The sequence below is a fragment of the Neolamprologus multifasciatus genome, chromosome 3 (assembly GCF_963576455.1).
Source record: "Neolamprologus multifasciatus chromosome 3, fNeoMul1.2, whole genome shotgun sequence".
In the NCBI taxonomy this organism is placed as follows: Eukaryota; Metazoa; Chordata; class Actinopteri; order Cichliformes; family Cichlidae; genus Neolamprologus; species Neolamprologus multifasciatus.
The window spans coordinates 24660175-24673512 of record NC_140441.1 but is presented as its reverse complement, the minus strand read 5'-3'; the positions used below and the strand labels follow the sequence as shown (position 1 = coordinate 24673512).

The window sequence follows — 13338 nt, the reverse complement described above, 5'->3', positions numbered from 1 at the left end:
CACCGAGAGTAAGTCAGTAAAGATTTCCAACTTAAATATTTCAAGCTCATAAATGTTCCCTTAATAGTTCTGATCAGTGTCTATAAATACACCTTTACAGGAAATGTCCCAGTTAGAGCTAATCAGCTGATCAGCTGTCAGCGATCACACTGGGTGTGTTTATAATGCAAAACACCTTTTGTTGGTATGGTGAAGTGGAAATGCAAATCAAAGGTGAGATCACACTCACTTTTCACTGTGGAGCTAGTTTGAAAGACATTGAAAGCTTTTCTCCAGATCAGGATTTGAAGCAAAATGGATGAATGTCTGCACCCAGTGTTCTTTGAAGCTGAGGAGCTCACAGACAGTGAGAAGGAGAAGATCAGGAGATACTTTCAGAAAAAAAGACATTCTGGAGGAGGTGACTGTGGGATGATAGAAAAGGTCGGAGATAAAACCTACCGGATCTGTTTTGAGGAAAAAGAAGGTAAAAAGCCCTGCTGGGTTCAAATGCATTACAAGTAGATTAGAGCCCAAATTTACAGTTTAGATATGTGCATTCCCATAACAGCTGAACTTTGTTTTTCTGATATACTTTAGATCAAGAGCATGTTTTGAGACGAAGAACACACACCATCAATTTTAATGGTCGAGATTTAAATATAACATTGAGTGAATCCAGTCCCAGCCACGGATCTGCAAATCTCCCACAGGTGCGGTTACACTTATTACTGCTTTTACTTTCATAATGACAGGTGTTTGACAAACCCCAACCATTAAAAAAGAAAACAACACTGGTTTTCTTTTGCAATACTACATTTGCAAGGGGCTGCCAAGTGAGTAGGGTACTAACAGTGCGCCACACATTCAGTTTGCTTATTTGTCAAGAGGACAACACAATACAATGACCAAAATAATTGTAGAGAACTAAATGTGTAAGTCCTGGTTACTGTTTTACCTCATATTAACCTAATACTTATATGCAACAGTTGTAACATTTACACTGCATTTATTCAGTGTGTGTGTGTGTGTGTGTGTGTGTGTGAGTGTACTCTTATTTGGGAGGCAACAGAAGTCAAGCATTGCTTTCCTATGCAGTCAAAAATGTCATAAGTTTAAATTCACTTTATAAGCAGTTATTGTTTAACTCTGAGCTTTAGTAACCTTCTGCTGTTTGAATAATGGCAAAACATACAAAACAAACCAAAGCAAACAAAGTCACCGTTTGACCAGCCAAACCAGTTTTGAACACCTGCGTTTTAAATGCTCTATGAGTTACTCAGGCATGAGGCACTTTAATTAGATATGCATGCCTATGTGTTACTTAAAACGGTTTATCCACTGATCCATACATCTATTCTCTTCAGCTTAACTGTATCAGTGCTGTTGGGGGTGGGGGCTGGAGCTGTACTGTTTCTATTTGTCTAAAATTATTTTTCTTTTGTAGACAGCTAAAGGTCTTCAGAAGACTTTCTCCTTGGATATTTTCCTGCTTTATTACCTGAGAGACAACCTCAAAGCATTCAAAATTCTGGAAAAGCAGCTCTCTTTAGTCGGCTGCACGGTGGAGTTTAATTTTGAGGAGGAGAAGGCTGTAGTTAGAGAGGACATAAGGAAGGGGCCAGGAGGATGCTCTGCAAAGAAAGTGGAGCAACAGCTGGCTTGGGTCTTCACCAGTCTCATCGACACCTACCTCTGCTATCATGTGGTCAAACCAAAACAAGTGAAAATGGTACTGCAGGACTCGGCCTTTAAGACAGGTGATATCAAAGTTTACACAGAGAGTGGCTATCCTGTGGTTGTGGGAGAGGTTAATGTTGTGAAGGAGAAGATTGCAATTCTGGAAAAAAGCCTACCCACTAAAAAAGAGTTGCCACTTGTAGAGAAATTGTTCAAGCTCACAGAAGAAGAGTTCAATCGAGAAATGTTTGCTAACTATCCAGATGTTAAAGTCGTCAGAGGTAGTGCCACAATCACTTTGGAGGGCCCTGACAAAGAGGTGATGTCAGGAGCTGCAAAACTGGATGAACTGATTAAGAACATAAAGGAAAAAAGAGTCAAGTTACCCCCAGCTCTGCTAACCTTCATCAAAACCAGTGGAGCCATCTCCAAATACCAAGCTCGTTTCCAGCAGAGCCTCAGAAACCCTGTTTTCTTTGAGGTGGGTTCAGATCTGGTTCTTTCCAGTTTGTCCTCTGATGCTCTGAATGAGGCCGAGGCAGCAGTGATGAGAGAGCTTAAATCGGACATTGTAGAACTGCAGGGAGTTGCAGCAGTATCTCCAGATTTAGACAGAGTGAGGGAAATCCTGATGAAAGCAAAGAAAGAAGCAAACATTAGCGAGTTAAGAGTGGATGCGAGCTTCATTCCAGGAGCCAGTGGAACTGCAATGACCAAAGTACGACTGGTGGGCTACAGTGAAGGTGTTAAAAAGCTCAGTGAGGTCCTTCGTGACTTCCAGATAAATAAGGTTACAACTGAAGAAATGAAACTGCCACATCCTGAACTGGTTGACTGCTTCGATAAAATATTAGGCCTGATCGGTATGAAGCAATCTAATGTGACCTTGGAAGCCTCACATGTTCCACATCCCTGTGTGCTCGTGAAGGGTCCTCGTTCTCTGGTTCAGAAATTTCAGACAGACTTAGCCACGAGTCTAAAGCAGCTGTCAACTGATACAGTGGTGTTAAATGAACCGGCGGTGCAGTGGTACTTCCAGGGAGATGGGAGACAAAACACAAAACTGGTGGAGAGATCCTGTCAGGTCCTCATCAGAGAAAAACAACATCTTCAAAGTACTGGAACTACATCAAATTTGTACTAAAGATCACAATACAGCAACAACATGAGACAAATATTAAACGTAATCTGCTCTTCTTCCTCTCAGCGCCCACGAGTGACCTTGCTGACATCACCATAACTCTGAAAGGCAGAGTTAAACTACAAGTGGTGTTTGGTGACATCACTAATGAGACTACGGATGCTGTGGTGAACACAACGGACTTCAAAGACTTTCAGACAGGTAAAGTACTGTCATGAGTAAACAAAAGTTACTCATTGCTGAACACCATCCAAGCACCATAAATTAGACAGGACCCATTGTGTATTAAAGAGGATATTGTAGGAGCGCTGACTGGCCTTTACAGTCCATTTGCATTACAACAATTTCAGTGATTATTATTATTATTATTATTATTATTATTATTATTATTATTATTGTTATTATTATTATTATTTATGTACAGATGGAGTGTGCAAAGACATCTTAAGAAAGGCTGGGCCTCAGGTTGAAGCTGCACTAAAAAACAGTGAGAAGAATGATTCTGAAAAATATTTCCAAATTTATATTTACACCGTAAATCATTTCTAACAATTCGTATCATCTCATGTTGTCTTTATCGCATCCATGCAGGAAACGTGAACAGTGGAGAGATTTTGGAAACCCAGCCTGGCATGTTCCCTTGTAAAGCCATTTTACATGTGTGTGGAGAAAAAGATACAGTTGCCATTGAGCAGCTGCTTTGTCGCATCATTCAACTTTGTGAGTCTTCTGGTTACAAGTCTTTGGCCGTTCCTGCCATCTGTGCTGGTGAGTAGTGTGGGAGTCTTTAAAGTGCATAACACAACAAAGTTAGTTATGGACTTTTGTTTGAATGATTGTCCAGGATCTGGTGGATTGGACCCCGATTCTGTGGCACATGCCATTCTCCAAGGGGTTAAGACTGCTGCCTCGTCCCATCCTCTCCAGCATCTCACCAACATTCGCCTCGTACTCAACAAGCTCACTGTGTTCCTGGCATTTAAAAAGAAAGCAATGGAGATGTTTCCCTTTACTGTGATCAACTCAGGTAATGCAAAGTCAACTTTTCTTTGATAATACCACTGTCCTTTTTTGATCAGAGACTTGTTGATTTTATTTAAAGCTTACTTACTGTTGTTTTAACTACTTTACAGTGTCAGCTTATGCCCTGCAATGCTTTAATATTCAAGTAATGAACGACCCAAGGATCCCTCATATCAGCTCTACTGCCCAGCATTCTGCTTTCTTGATTGTAGGCCTGTGCAGAAAAAATGTTGATGATGCCATTGCAATGCTCGAGAGTGTGTATAAACCCCTGCAGTCAACACAAACCCAGCAGGAGGAGAAAAGTTATTCTTGGGGCTGTTTTTTAATGTAGGCTTCTCTGGGTTGTTGGACAGTGTCATGTAATTAATATATCCTTAATGCTTATTTTCTTATTATATTGTTTATTATTATTATATTGTACTTTAATAATGAAGGTTTTTAAAGCAAGGCCACTTTTGACTCATAAACTAAGTGCTCAGCCAGATTGAAAAACAGGAAGTTAGTGTCGAGCTATACAAGCATATTAATAAATACAGGAAGCCAGACAGAAAAGAGGAACTTTGCCATATAAGGAATGTTGTATCGAAACTGTGTGACGTGTAAAGTACAGAAATAAAACCTATATGAGACACAGTTTATGATTCTAATGTTAGAGATCCTGCAACTGGCGTTTGGGCTGTGCAGGGGTCTCTCTTTTCCGGAAGATGATTGAATAAAAAGAAATATAAATGTTTTAACACACTATGAGTTGGTTTTCTCTGTTCTATCATGGGGACAAAAGAATCAGGGTTTACAGTTTTTCTCAGTTGCTTTGGTGCATTTGTCACAACAGAATTAAACTTTGCACAATAGTTAGTTCAACCTCCACAACATGTAGTCGTTTTGGCACAACCTTGTGGCGGTTTCATGTTCATTTCGTCCAATGGCAAATGCCTTTGGACATGAAGCAGTTGAGTAAGTACAAATATCTAAAGAATGGTCACTTTGACTTGCTATTCATCACTATCTCCTTGCTTTTATCATGAATGTCACAATTATCTATACTTGTACCGGCTGAATAGTCATTGTCCTTACAACTAATAGTCTTCATTTCATTGCTTGTGTCAGTGCACTCAAAATTGTTGAACATCTTGTCAAACAATTTGTACACCCATTTTGAAAACCCTATTTTTAAGGAGTTTCCATGAAAATCTCCATAAATTACTTTTCTCAGGTGAACCTTGGTGAACCAATCGGACAATGTATGTAGTGGTTTGGGATAATGTTAGCTTCCATCACTCTGCTGTAGTCAGGCAGTGGTTTGCAGCACACGACAGGATGCTTATGGAGTTTCTTCCCCCTTACACTCCATTCCTAAATCCAATTGAGGTGTTTTTCTCTTCCTGGAGGTGGAAGGTATATGACAGTTTTCAATTCAATTCAATTCAATTTTATTTATATAGCGCCAAATCACAACAAAAGTCGCCTCAAGGCGCTTCATAGATGCAGAGAAAAACCCAACAATCATATGACCCCCTATGAGCAAGCACTTTGGCGACAGTGGGAAGGAAAAACTCCCTTTTAACAGGAAGAAACCTCCGGCAGAACCAGGCTCAGGGAGGGGCGGCCATCTGCTGCAACCGGTTGGGGTGAGAGAAGGAAGACAGGATAAAAGACATGCTGTGGAAGAGAGACAGAGGTTAATAACAGATATGATTCAACACAGAGAGGTCTGTTAATACATAGAGAGCGAGAAAGGTGACTGGAAAGGAAAAACTCAATGCATCATGGGAATCCCCCGGCAGCCTACATCTATTGCAGCATAACTAAGGGAGGATTCAGGGTCACCTGGTCCAGCCCTAACTATATGCTTTAGCAAAAAGGAAAGTTTGAAGCCTAATCTTAAAAGCAGAGATAGTGTCTGTCTCCCGAATCCAAACTGGAAGCTGATTCCACAGAAGAGGGGCCTGAAAACTGAAGGCTCTCCCTCCCATTCTACTAGGCCTGCAGAGCGGGAGCGAAGTGCTCTAATAGGGTGATATGGTACTACAAGGTCATTAAGATAAGATGGGGCCTAATTATTTAAGACCTTGTGTTGTGGAAGTTTTCCACTTAAATAAAGCCTGCAGACGAGCGGTGAGCAGTAGCTAACATTCTTTTAATCCAAGCACACACAACATACAAACAAGCTTGTGGAGCCCCCATGGCCGCGGGACAGACGGTCAGCAGAGTCTCACTGAGCCTAGCATAGCTCTCAGTTAAATACCTTCTCTAGGAACAAAAGCAGTACACAGCTGTTTCACACCTTAAAGTTCACACTCCCTTGCTACTTCCCAGAGTCCTCAAGAGACAAAAGACTGGTCCTCTGGAGTTCCTGTTTCCCCCCCAACATCCTTGCTACACCCCCTACCATTTGTCTTAAGTATGAGTGTCAGACATGTTAAAACAATGAAATAATGTGATTAATACCATAGTGAAAGAAATTCCTATACACCTTGTATGTGAGGAGCAGGATTTTGAATTCAATTCTGGATTTAACAGGAAGCCAATGAAGGGAAGCCAAAACAGGAGAAATATGCTCTCTCTTTCTAGTCCCTGTCAGTACTCTTGCTGCAGCATTTTGGATTAGCTGAAGGCTTTTCAGTGAGTTTTTTGGACATCCTGATAATAATGAATTGCAGTAGTCCAGCCTGGAAGTAATAAATGCATGAACTAGTTTTTCAGCGTCTATAGGCATCCACATACCCAAATGACCCTGCTAGCAGCTATGGATGCAGCTTGTGATGACATCACAGCAGAGTCCTGCAGAGGGTGGATTCGACACTCCAGAAGATACTTTCCCCGATGCATCGATAGAGCTGACATTCGCTGTGATGTTGATGCAAATATGTGGGCAGACAGACAGGAGCGTCTAGATATCAATGATTGATATGCAGCAGTGTCTGTTTTTCAGTTTGTTTGTTTTTGTTTCATAACTACTGCAGTAAGGTTTACTGTCTAAGTGAGTTTGTGTTTGCTCACAAACTTGACTTTGATTTACTGTATTTCCCCAGTTGCACAATTCTGTGAACAGTTTCAATTGAATATTATCAAGAGTGCATATGAAGTATCTTGATTTTCCTTTACAATTTATGGTTTTCAACATGCCATGCATGCTGTCCAGACTTGACATGTCATTGGGAAGCACCTACAAAGAAATCCGTCACAATGAGAATATGTTCAAACCATTTGATTTTGTGACCAAAGGTGCTGGTGTTATGACTTGTAATTGTGACAGCCCTGACACTTTGATTGATATAAGTACTTGCTTTTGATGAATATATTATCTGTTTTGATTAAGGGACTTGCTTTTGAAGCATTGACTACTTATTTTGAACAACTGACTTTTCTTTTTGATGAAGTGACTCACTTTTGCAAGTTATCCACCATGTTTTGCAGTTTGCACTAATTGTTTTGAGAAGAGCCTTAGTAGTGGTGCAAAGTTTAATTCTGTTGTGAGAAATGCACCAAAGCAACTGAGAAAAACTGTAATAACAGGTAATCCTTTTTTTTTTTTCTTTTCTCTTTTGTTCTTTAATATGTGGTGAGACAGACAGCAACGTCTGGATGTGCCAGAATGATTTACATATGTTCAGTTACAATATGTACTGTTATATTGTTCACATTTGTGCATAGCTCTACCAAAAGGGTGTTTCTTATGTTTATTCTAAATAAGTGACTGTAGAGTATTTTTCTTTTGCACAATGTTGTAGAATTACAAACAGCCTACACAGTAAAAATTTGAAACATACATATTCAGTGTCTTGTACTCACTTATTTCCCTAACTACAGGAATGTCTAACTTTTCTGTAGATTTTACTGTAAATGACTGTACAAAAAGTGTATAGTGCTGTCTTGAGCATTTTCAGGTAGTGTCCTTTTTTGTATTGAAAAACACTGAGAGAATACTGTGAACTGTCATAATGAAAACATGACAAAGCCATTTGACTATCTTGTTCATAAAGATGGTGTCAAGACTTCTCACTTTGATGACACCGGCAGTTTCATTGACATGAATACTTGCTTTTGAGGAATGGATTATTGATTTTGAGCAAGTGACCTGCTTTTGCAGGTTATCCACTAGGTTTTGCAGTTTGCACCAAATGTTTTGAGAAATACACTAACTGCTGTGCAAATGTTAATAGTGATGTGAGAAAAGCACCAAAGCAACTGAGAAAAACTGTAAACAAGGAAATGCACTGCAAAATAAAGTTGCAACCTCAAAATGTGGGTGAAAGCACTGCACAATATTCATGGTATAGCTTTAAAATGCTGACATTGTCAGAGCTTCTGTTTCTGATCTGAATAACATAAGACATCAAGCAAGAGCAATGAAAAGCTGAGTGATTTTGATATTCATGGAGCTCAGATGTAGTGTGTTTCAGTAGGCTGTGAGGACTGTGGATAGATAGATAGATAGATAGATAGATAGATGGATAGATGGATAGATAGACAGATAGATAGATAGATAGATAGATAGATAGATAGATAGATAGATAGATAGATAGATAGATAGATAGATAGATGTAAAACTATGCGGTAAGATAACAGGTAATCCTATTACAGTTTTTCTCCATTGGTTTGGCTCATTTCTTGAAACAGAAATTACATTCTCAAAATAACATGGACAAACCTCCAAACCTCTTGGCAAATGTTCACAACAGAATGGCATTTCTCATTCATTTTATCAAATGGCAAATGCCTTAGTACATGTCTCAATTGTCTCAGTGCATCTTTGCAAATGATTAAGTACAAGTAGCCTATAGTTATACAGTTAGCCCACATGTAGCACATTTTCCAAATGAATAGATCTTGTAGATCTAAACTGATTAGTTGATTCTCAGTCTAATGATCATTCTCTCCAAAACATGTCAGCATGATTTCATTGTATAAGTACTCGCATGCACAACCGTCTGTTCAATTGTCAAAATTGGTCAAGAACATAATACCATGAATACCAAATATGAATTTCTTTGAATATTTGATAAATTGATGACAGTCACTGACAGTCAGGTGAAACTAGGTGTCACACACAGGTGTCTTCCATGATTGTGTGCTGCCAAACACAGATATATAGAGCTTGACCAGAGCCAGTCCGATCTCTGAACATGGATAGACAAGGCCAAGCAAACAGACAAGGGGAAGTTCTTCCTCAAGGAAGAGGAGGAAGAAGAAGAAGAAGAGGAGGACTGAGAATGCGTGGTGGAGGAATAGGGGGAAGAGGCCGAGGAGCGAGAAGACACTGTGGTGTCCCGAATGAAATTCGGGCCACGATTATAGACCATGTCATAAACCATGGCCTCATGGTTTATGACATGAGGCCATGATTTATGACATGAGGCACATTAGGCTGCACTCACGAGTGCAGCCTAATGTGCCTCGCTCTACAGTCTCCTCCATCATCCAAACCTTTCGCAGGGAAAACAGGTATGTACTCTATGTAATCTATGATGGAATTATATGTTGTATAGGACAGGGCACTGTGCGTGAGGCAAAAAATGTATAACTTACTGTAGAGATTTTGTGTGCATCTGCCTACAGTGGTAGGTCTATACTAGCAGGTGGAGAGGACTAGTGGAATGTTTTGATACTAAATATGACAAGAAATATATTGAACAAATTACTGTAAACTATGGAATTACATAATTCATACAGTTTAGAGAAGTATTCCAGTCACTGTGCAGCGGGAGAATGAGTACAGCGACCACTGAATAAGTCCTTGTTTTTTGATTTTGTGTTCATACAATTTACTACTGTAATGTACATTTTCTTTTTACATATGTATGAAACTTTCTTTTGCATGTGAATAAAAAATGGTTATCATTTCCTTGGTAGTGTGAGTGCAATCTGTGATGTCAAACCTTGGAGGCTAATCTTTTCTGTTGTATATTGTTGGTCCTCTGCCATAGTGACAAAACATCTAAACATTTTGTATGGCAGTACTCACACAATGCCAAAGGGACGATGCATTTTGGGGGCACTGACTATTCAGATTAGAAAGAAATGTAGTTTTGACACATGAGTGAACTGTTTTAGGGGAGATATGAGCTTTTGCAGGTGGACCATGTTGTTGTGATCAACCATCCAGGTTTATTTTGACAAAAGCACCAAGAATGATGAGAGTGTCCGATCTGTGTCGAGAAATGAGCCAAAGCTATTGAGAAGGATCTTTGCCATTTTGGAGACACTGACTGTTTAAATGAGAAAGGGATTTAGATTGAAGCCTGAGTGAACAGTTTTGGAAGAGATATGAGCTTTTGCAGGTGAGCTATAGTGTTGTGCTAAACTGTAAGAGTGTTTTGCCAAATGATCTTAGAGTTTTGAGAATGTAATTTCTGTTTAAAAAAATGAGCCAAACCAATGGAGAAAAACTGTAAAAGATGACAACCAGGTGATGCAAATGTTCCACAGATCTGCTCTTTCTCTCTCTTCAGTTTTTTTAATATAAACTTAAATCTATAGTGTCTCTAGCTGTACGTTTATGATCCTAGAACCATTTAATGTAAGGATGTGTATTAATCTGGTGAAAAGACTGATTTGAGTTGCACTTTATGTATGTAATCCGTCATGTTTGTTTGTCTGTCTGTTAGCAGTCTATCGTCCACAGTTTTCAAGATATTATTTTCAAATTTTGTGTGATGGTAGATAATAATAACAACTCAAGATTATTTAATTTTGGTGAAAATCAGGTCAAGGTCACACCAGATGTGAAAATCTATTTTTTCAAACTTCACAACAATCTACTAGGCCTTGAGGGAAATGAGTGCCTATTCTGAATAAGCATTTGACCTTGACCTCCATCGTTAGCTTCCAAGGTCAAAGTCGACCTGGAGAAATACATTTCAAGAAACCATATTGCGTAATGTATCATTAGGAAGGGCACGGAGAGAGCTATACAACACAATTACAACACCCTATGACGTCACAATGAGACCATAAAGTTTCACAAAATCACAAATTGCATGAATATATCTTAAAATCTTGAGATTTTACAGCTCATAGAAACCAAAACCTTCAGGGAATTCTACTCCAATCATACATACATCATCATACATAAAGATAATAAAATGCACCATTTCAGTATGTAATGCTTTGAGGGCATCGGTCAAAGGTCAGGGTCACACAAATAAGAAAAAAGCTTTAGTTTCCATTGATTTATCTTCAAACTTTGAAGCAATATATTCGTCAGTGGACACTTTCTTTGTTTGAGCTCTTCAAAACATTGTTTTTAAAACAACACTATGCGACTTCACATGACACAAACATATTAATGTATATGTACAATATAATAACAGTACCTTAATATTAATATAGTCATTAGTAATTAATTTAGAAATACTAATATATTTATCCATTTGTTACTGTTACACCATGTACCACACTATCACTGCTGTACATGGTGCAACATGTACTCTTCTGCCCTCAGATGAACGTCTCTATCCAGCTTATGCAGAGAGCTAAACATTAAATGGCTTCAGTAAACACTCAGGAGACCGCGTGGCATTCTTCAGAGCTTTACTGATCCTTATTTTTCTTTTTGTAAAACTGTAATAACAGAAACAGAATACAGTGTATTCACTCTCCATACAAATACACAAAGATTACATTAAATATTGTTGACTTGTGTAAACAGTCACTACACAATCTCAGTATCAACACTACCTCCGTGTAGCATTTCAAGAGATACAGGTAACACCACATGCTAGTATGCTTCATGTTAGCAGGCTAAACAAAGGGCTAACAGCTAGCTTGTGCTAGTAATGTAACAAACTCTGCTAAATACACAAGAAACTCATTACTTTGCTGAACAAGGTACTAATAAGTGAGAACAATAAACCGTTTTTGCCACACTTACAGATTATGCCTTTTCAAGGGCGTCAGATGCAGGAAATTACAGAGACACAGAGAAATGGACCTTCCCTGTCGAGCGCTGAGAGAAAACCACTGCTTGCACTCTAACATGGCGCTACCCTGTCAACCCACTAGATGGCAGGCTTTGCCCAGACAAGATCAGGAATAAACATATTTTCTGACATGTTGCAACAGTTAATTACAGAACGAATGATTATGACCCGCTATATAACAAACTTATAAAAAACATACCTTAGAAATAACAGGAGGGACATAATATGTACAGCTATCACTGCTATTACATCACTGCTAGTAATAATCAGTGTTGGTCAAGTTACTAGAAAAAAAGTAATCAGTTACTAATTACTGATTACGCTCCCCCAAAAGTAATCTCTTCACTTTACTGACTACTTATTTTCAAAAGTAATTAATTACTTAGTTACTTAGTTAGTTACTTTTTAAAAACACAATTTACAACCTGAATAGGTGATAAAGAAATAAATCTTTCAGCCCAATTCTACTTTTTCTACATAATCCATCATACAAAATGTAATCAAATGGAAAAGTCTCTAAGCCAGGGAGTGGCTTCTACTCATCGCTGGATCGTTGTGTGTGACTCACGTCAGTGCAGCCCGGCTCTGAGCAAGTTCTCTTTTTCCCTGCGCAAAACCTCTGACGTATATTTCTTTCTGTACATAGATCCCCTGGACCCGACCCTGCATTCCCCGAGCGGATTCCTTTGTGTGAGTGTCTGAAGAGAGTCAGAAGAAGAGCGAGTGTCTTTTCCCTCCCTGGATTTCCCCGGAGCCTTTTTCCCTGTCACTGCTTTGTATATAGCACTACCCCCTCTGCACTGTTTGTAAATACACCTGGTGGAATTGTAATAAATACTGTGCCTCTGAGTCCTGCGTGTGAGTCCTCCAGCGAACCGTGACAAAATTAAATAACCAAGGGCCTTTTTATGCTTGCTGTGTCAAGTGCTATTGTTTAGGAGAATCCTGCAATGGCTTCCTGAACCTTAACAGTGGGTATAACAGCCTAATGCTTGTATCTGTATGATGACATCATGACGGTGAGGGAAGCAATATTCCCTGTAGAGGGAATATTAGCACCTTAATCAACCTAATATAAATGTCAGTAGACTCATGCAGGTACAGAGAGAACATACAAACTCCAGCCAGGGTTCAAACCAGGGAACCTTCTTGCTGTGTGCTAACCACTATAAATTTTATAAAAGCACATGTTCAACATTTTAGCAAAAGCTTTGATATTAGAAAAGGAAACTTCCATGACACCACCTCAGGACGCTGCAACACAAACTTAGCACTTCATGTAATCATTTCAAATTAAAAGCTCTAGTGTTTGTGATATGGCTTCTGTGCCCCGCCTCTCTTCACCTCCTCCCTCGCTTCCTCCTTTTTCCATGTGTGTGTGAGAGTATGAATGGCAGAATACCTTTCTGTGGGATACCTGTAGGCGTGTTTCCTCAGTTGTTTACCAAGTGCCAGGCTGATATTCCTGTTTCTAAACTACTCATAAATAAATTACCAAATGCTCCTTTCATTCATTTGTTGCCAGATCCCTTCAGCTAATACTTTGGGAACAAGTCTAGGTAAGAAAACTAAACTCGTTGTGGAAATCTC

General features: G+C 39.2%; 1 protein-coding gene and 1 long non-coding RNA gene across 3 annotated transcripts in view; one reads left to right on the top strand and one right to left on the bottom strand.

The window, feature by feature from the left end:
* LOC146522196 (uncharacterized) overlaps positions 1 to 13338 on the bottom strand; it is a 360305-nt gene that overhangs the window by 45162 nt on the left and 301805 nt on the right. The window lies entirely within an intron of this gene.
* LOC146522210 (uncharacterized) lies at positions 136 to 9145 on the top strand. Of its 2 annotated transcripts, XM_085155470.1 has the most exons (9): positions 136 to 466; positions 580 to 692; positions 1427 to 2774; positions 2867 to 3001; positions 3225 to 3287; positions 3392 to 3568; positions 3645 to 3827; positions 3934 to 4180; positions 8396 to 9145. In XM_085155470.1, exons 1-8 carry the CDS (start codon positions 295 to 297, stop codon positions 4155 to 4157), a joined length of 2415 nt encoding a protein of 804 aa, XP_085011596.1. In that variant the 5' UTR covers positions 136 to 294; the 3' UTR covers positions 4158 to 4180; positions 8396 to 9145. The 2 variants fall into 2 exon arrangements, with proteins under 2 accessions (XP_085011596.1, XP_085011593.1); XM_085155467.1 differs by lacking the exon at positions 8396 to 9145 and having other exon boundaries at positions 137 to 466; positions 3934 to 4977.

Bases quoted from the DNA above. Each gene is read 5' to 3' on its own strand.
- LOC146522210 (XM_085155470.1), top strand. From the start codon at position 295: ATGGATGAATGTCTGCACCCAGTGTTCTTTGAAGCTGAGGAGCTCACA. The intron at 693-1,426 runs GTGCGGTTACAC...TTTCTTTTGTAG, and splicing joins GATCTGCAAATCTCCCACAG to ACAGCTAAAGGTCTTCAGAA. The intron at 3,002-3,224 runs GTAAAGTACTGT...ATTTATGTACAG, and splicing joins CTTCAAAGACTTTCAGACAG to ATGGAGTGTGCAAAGACATC.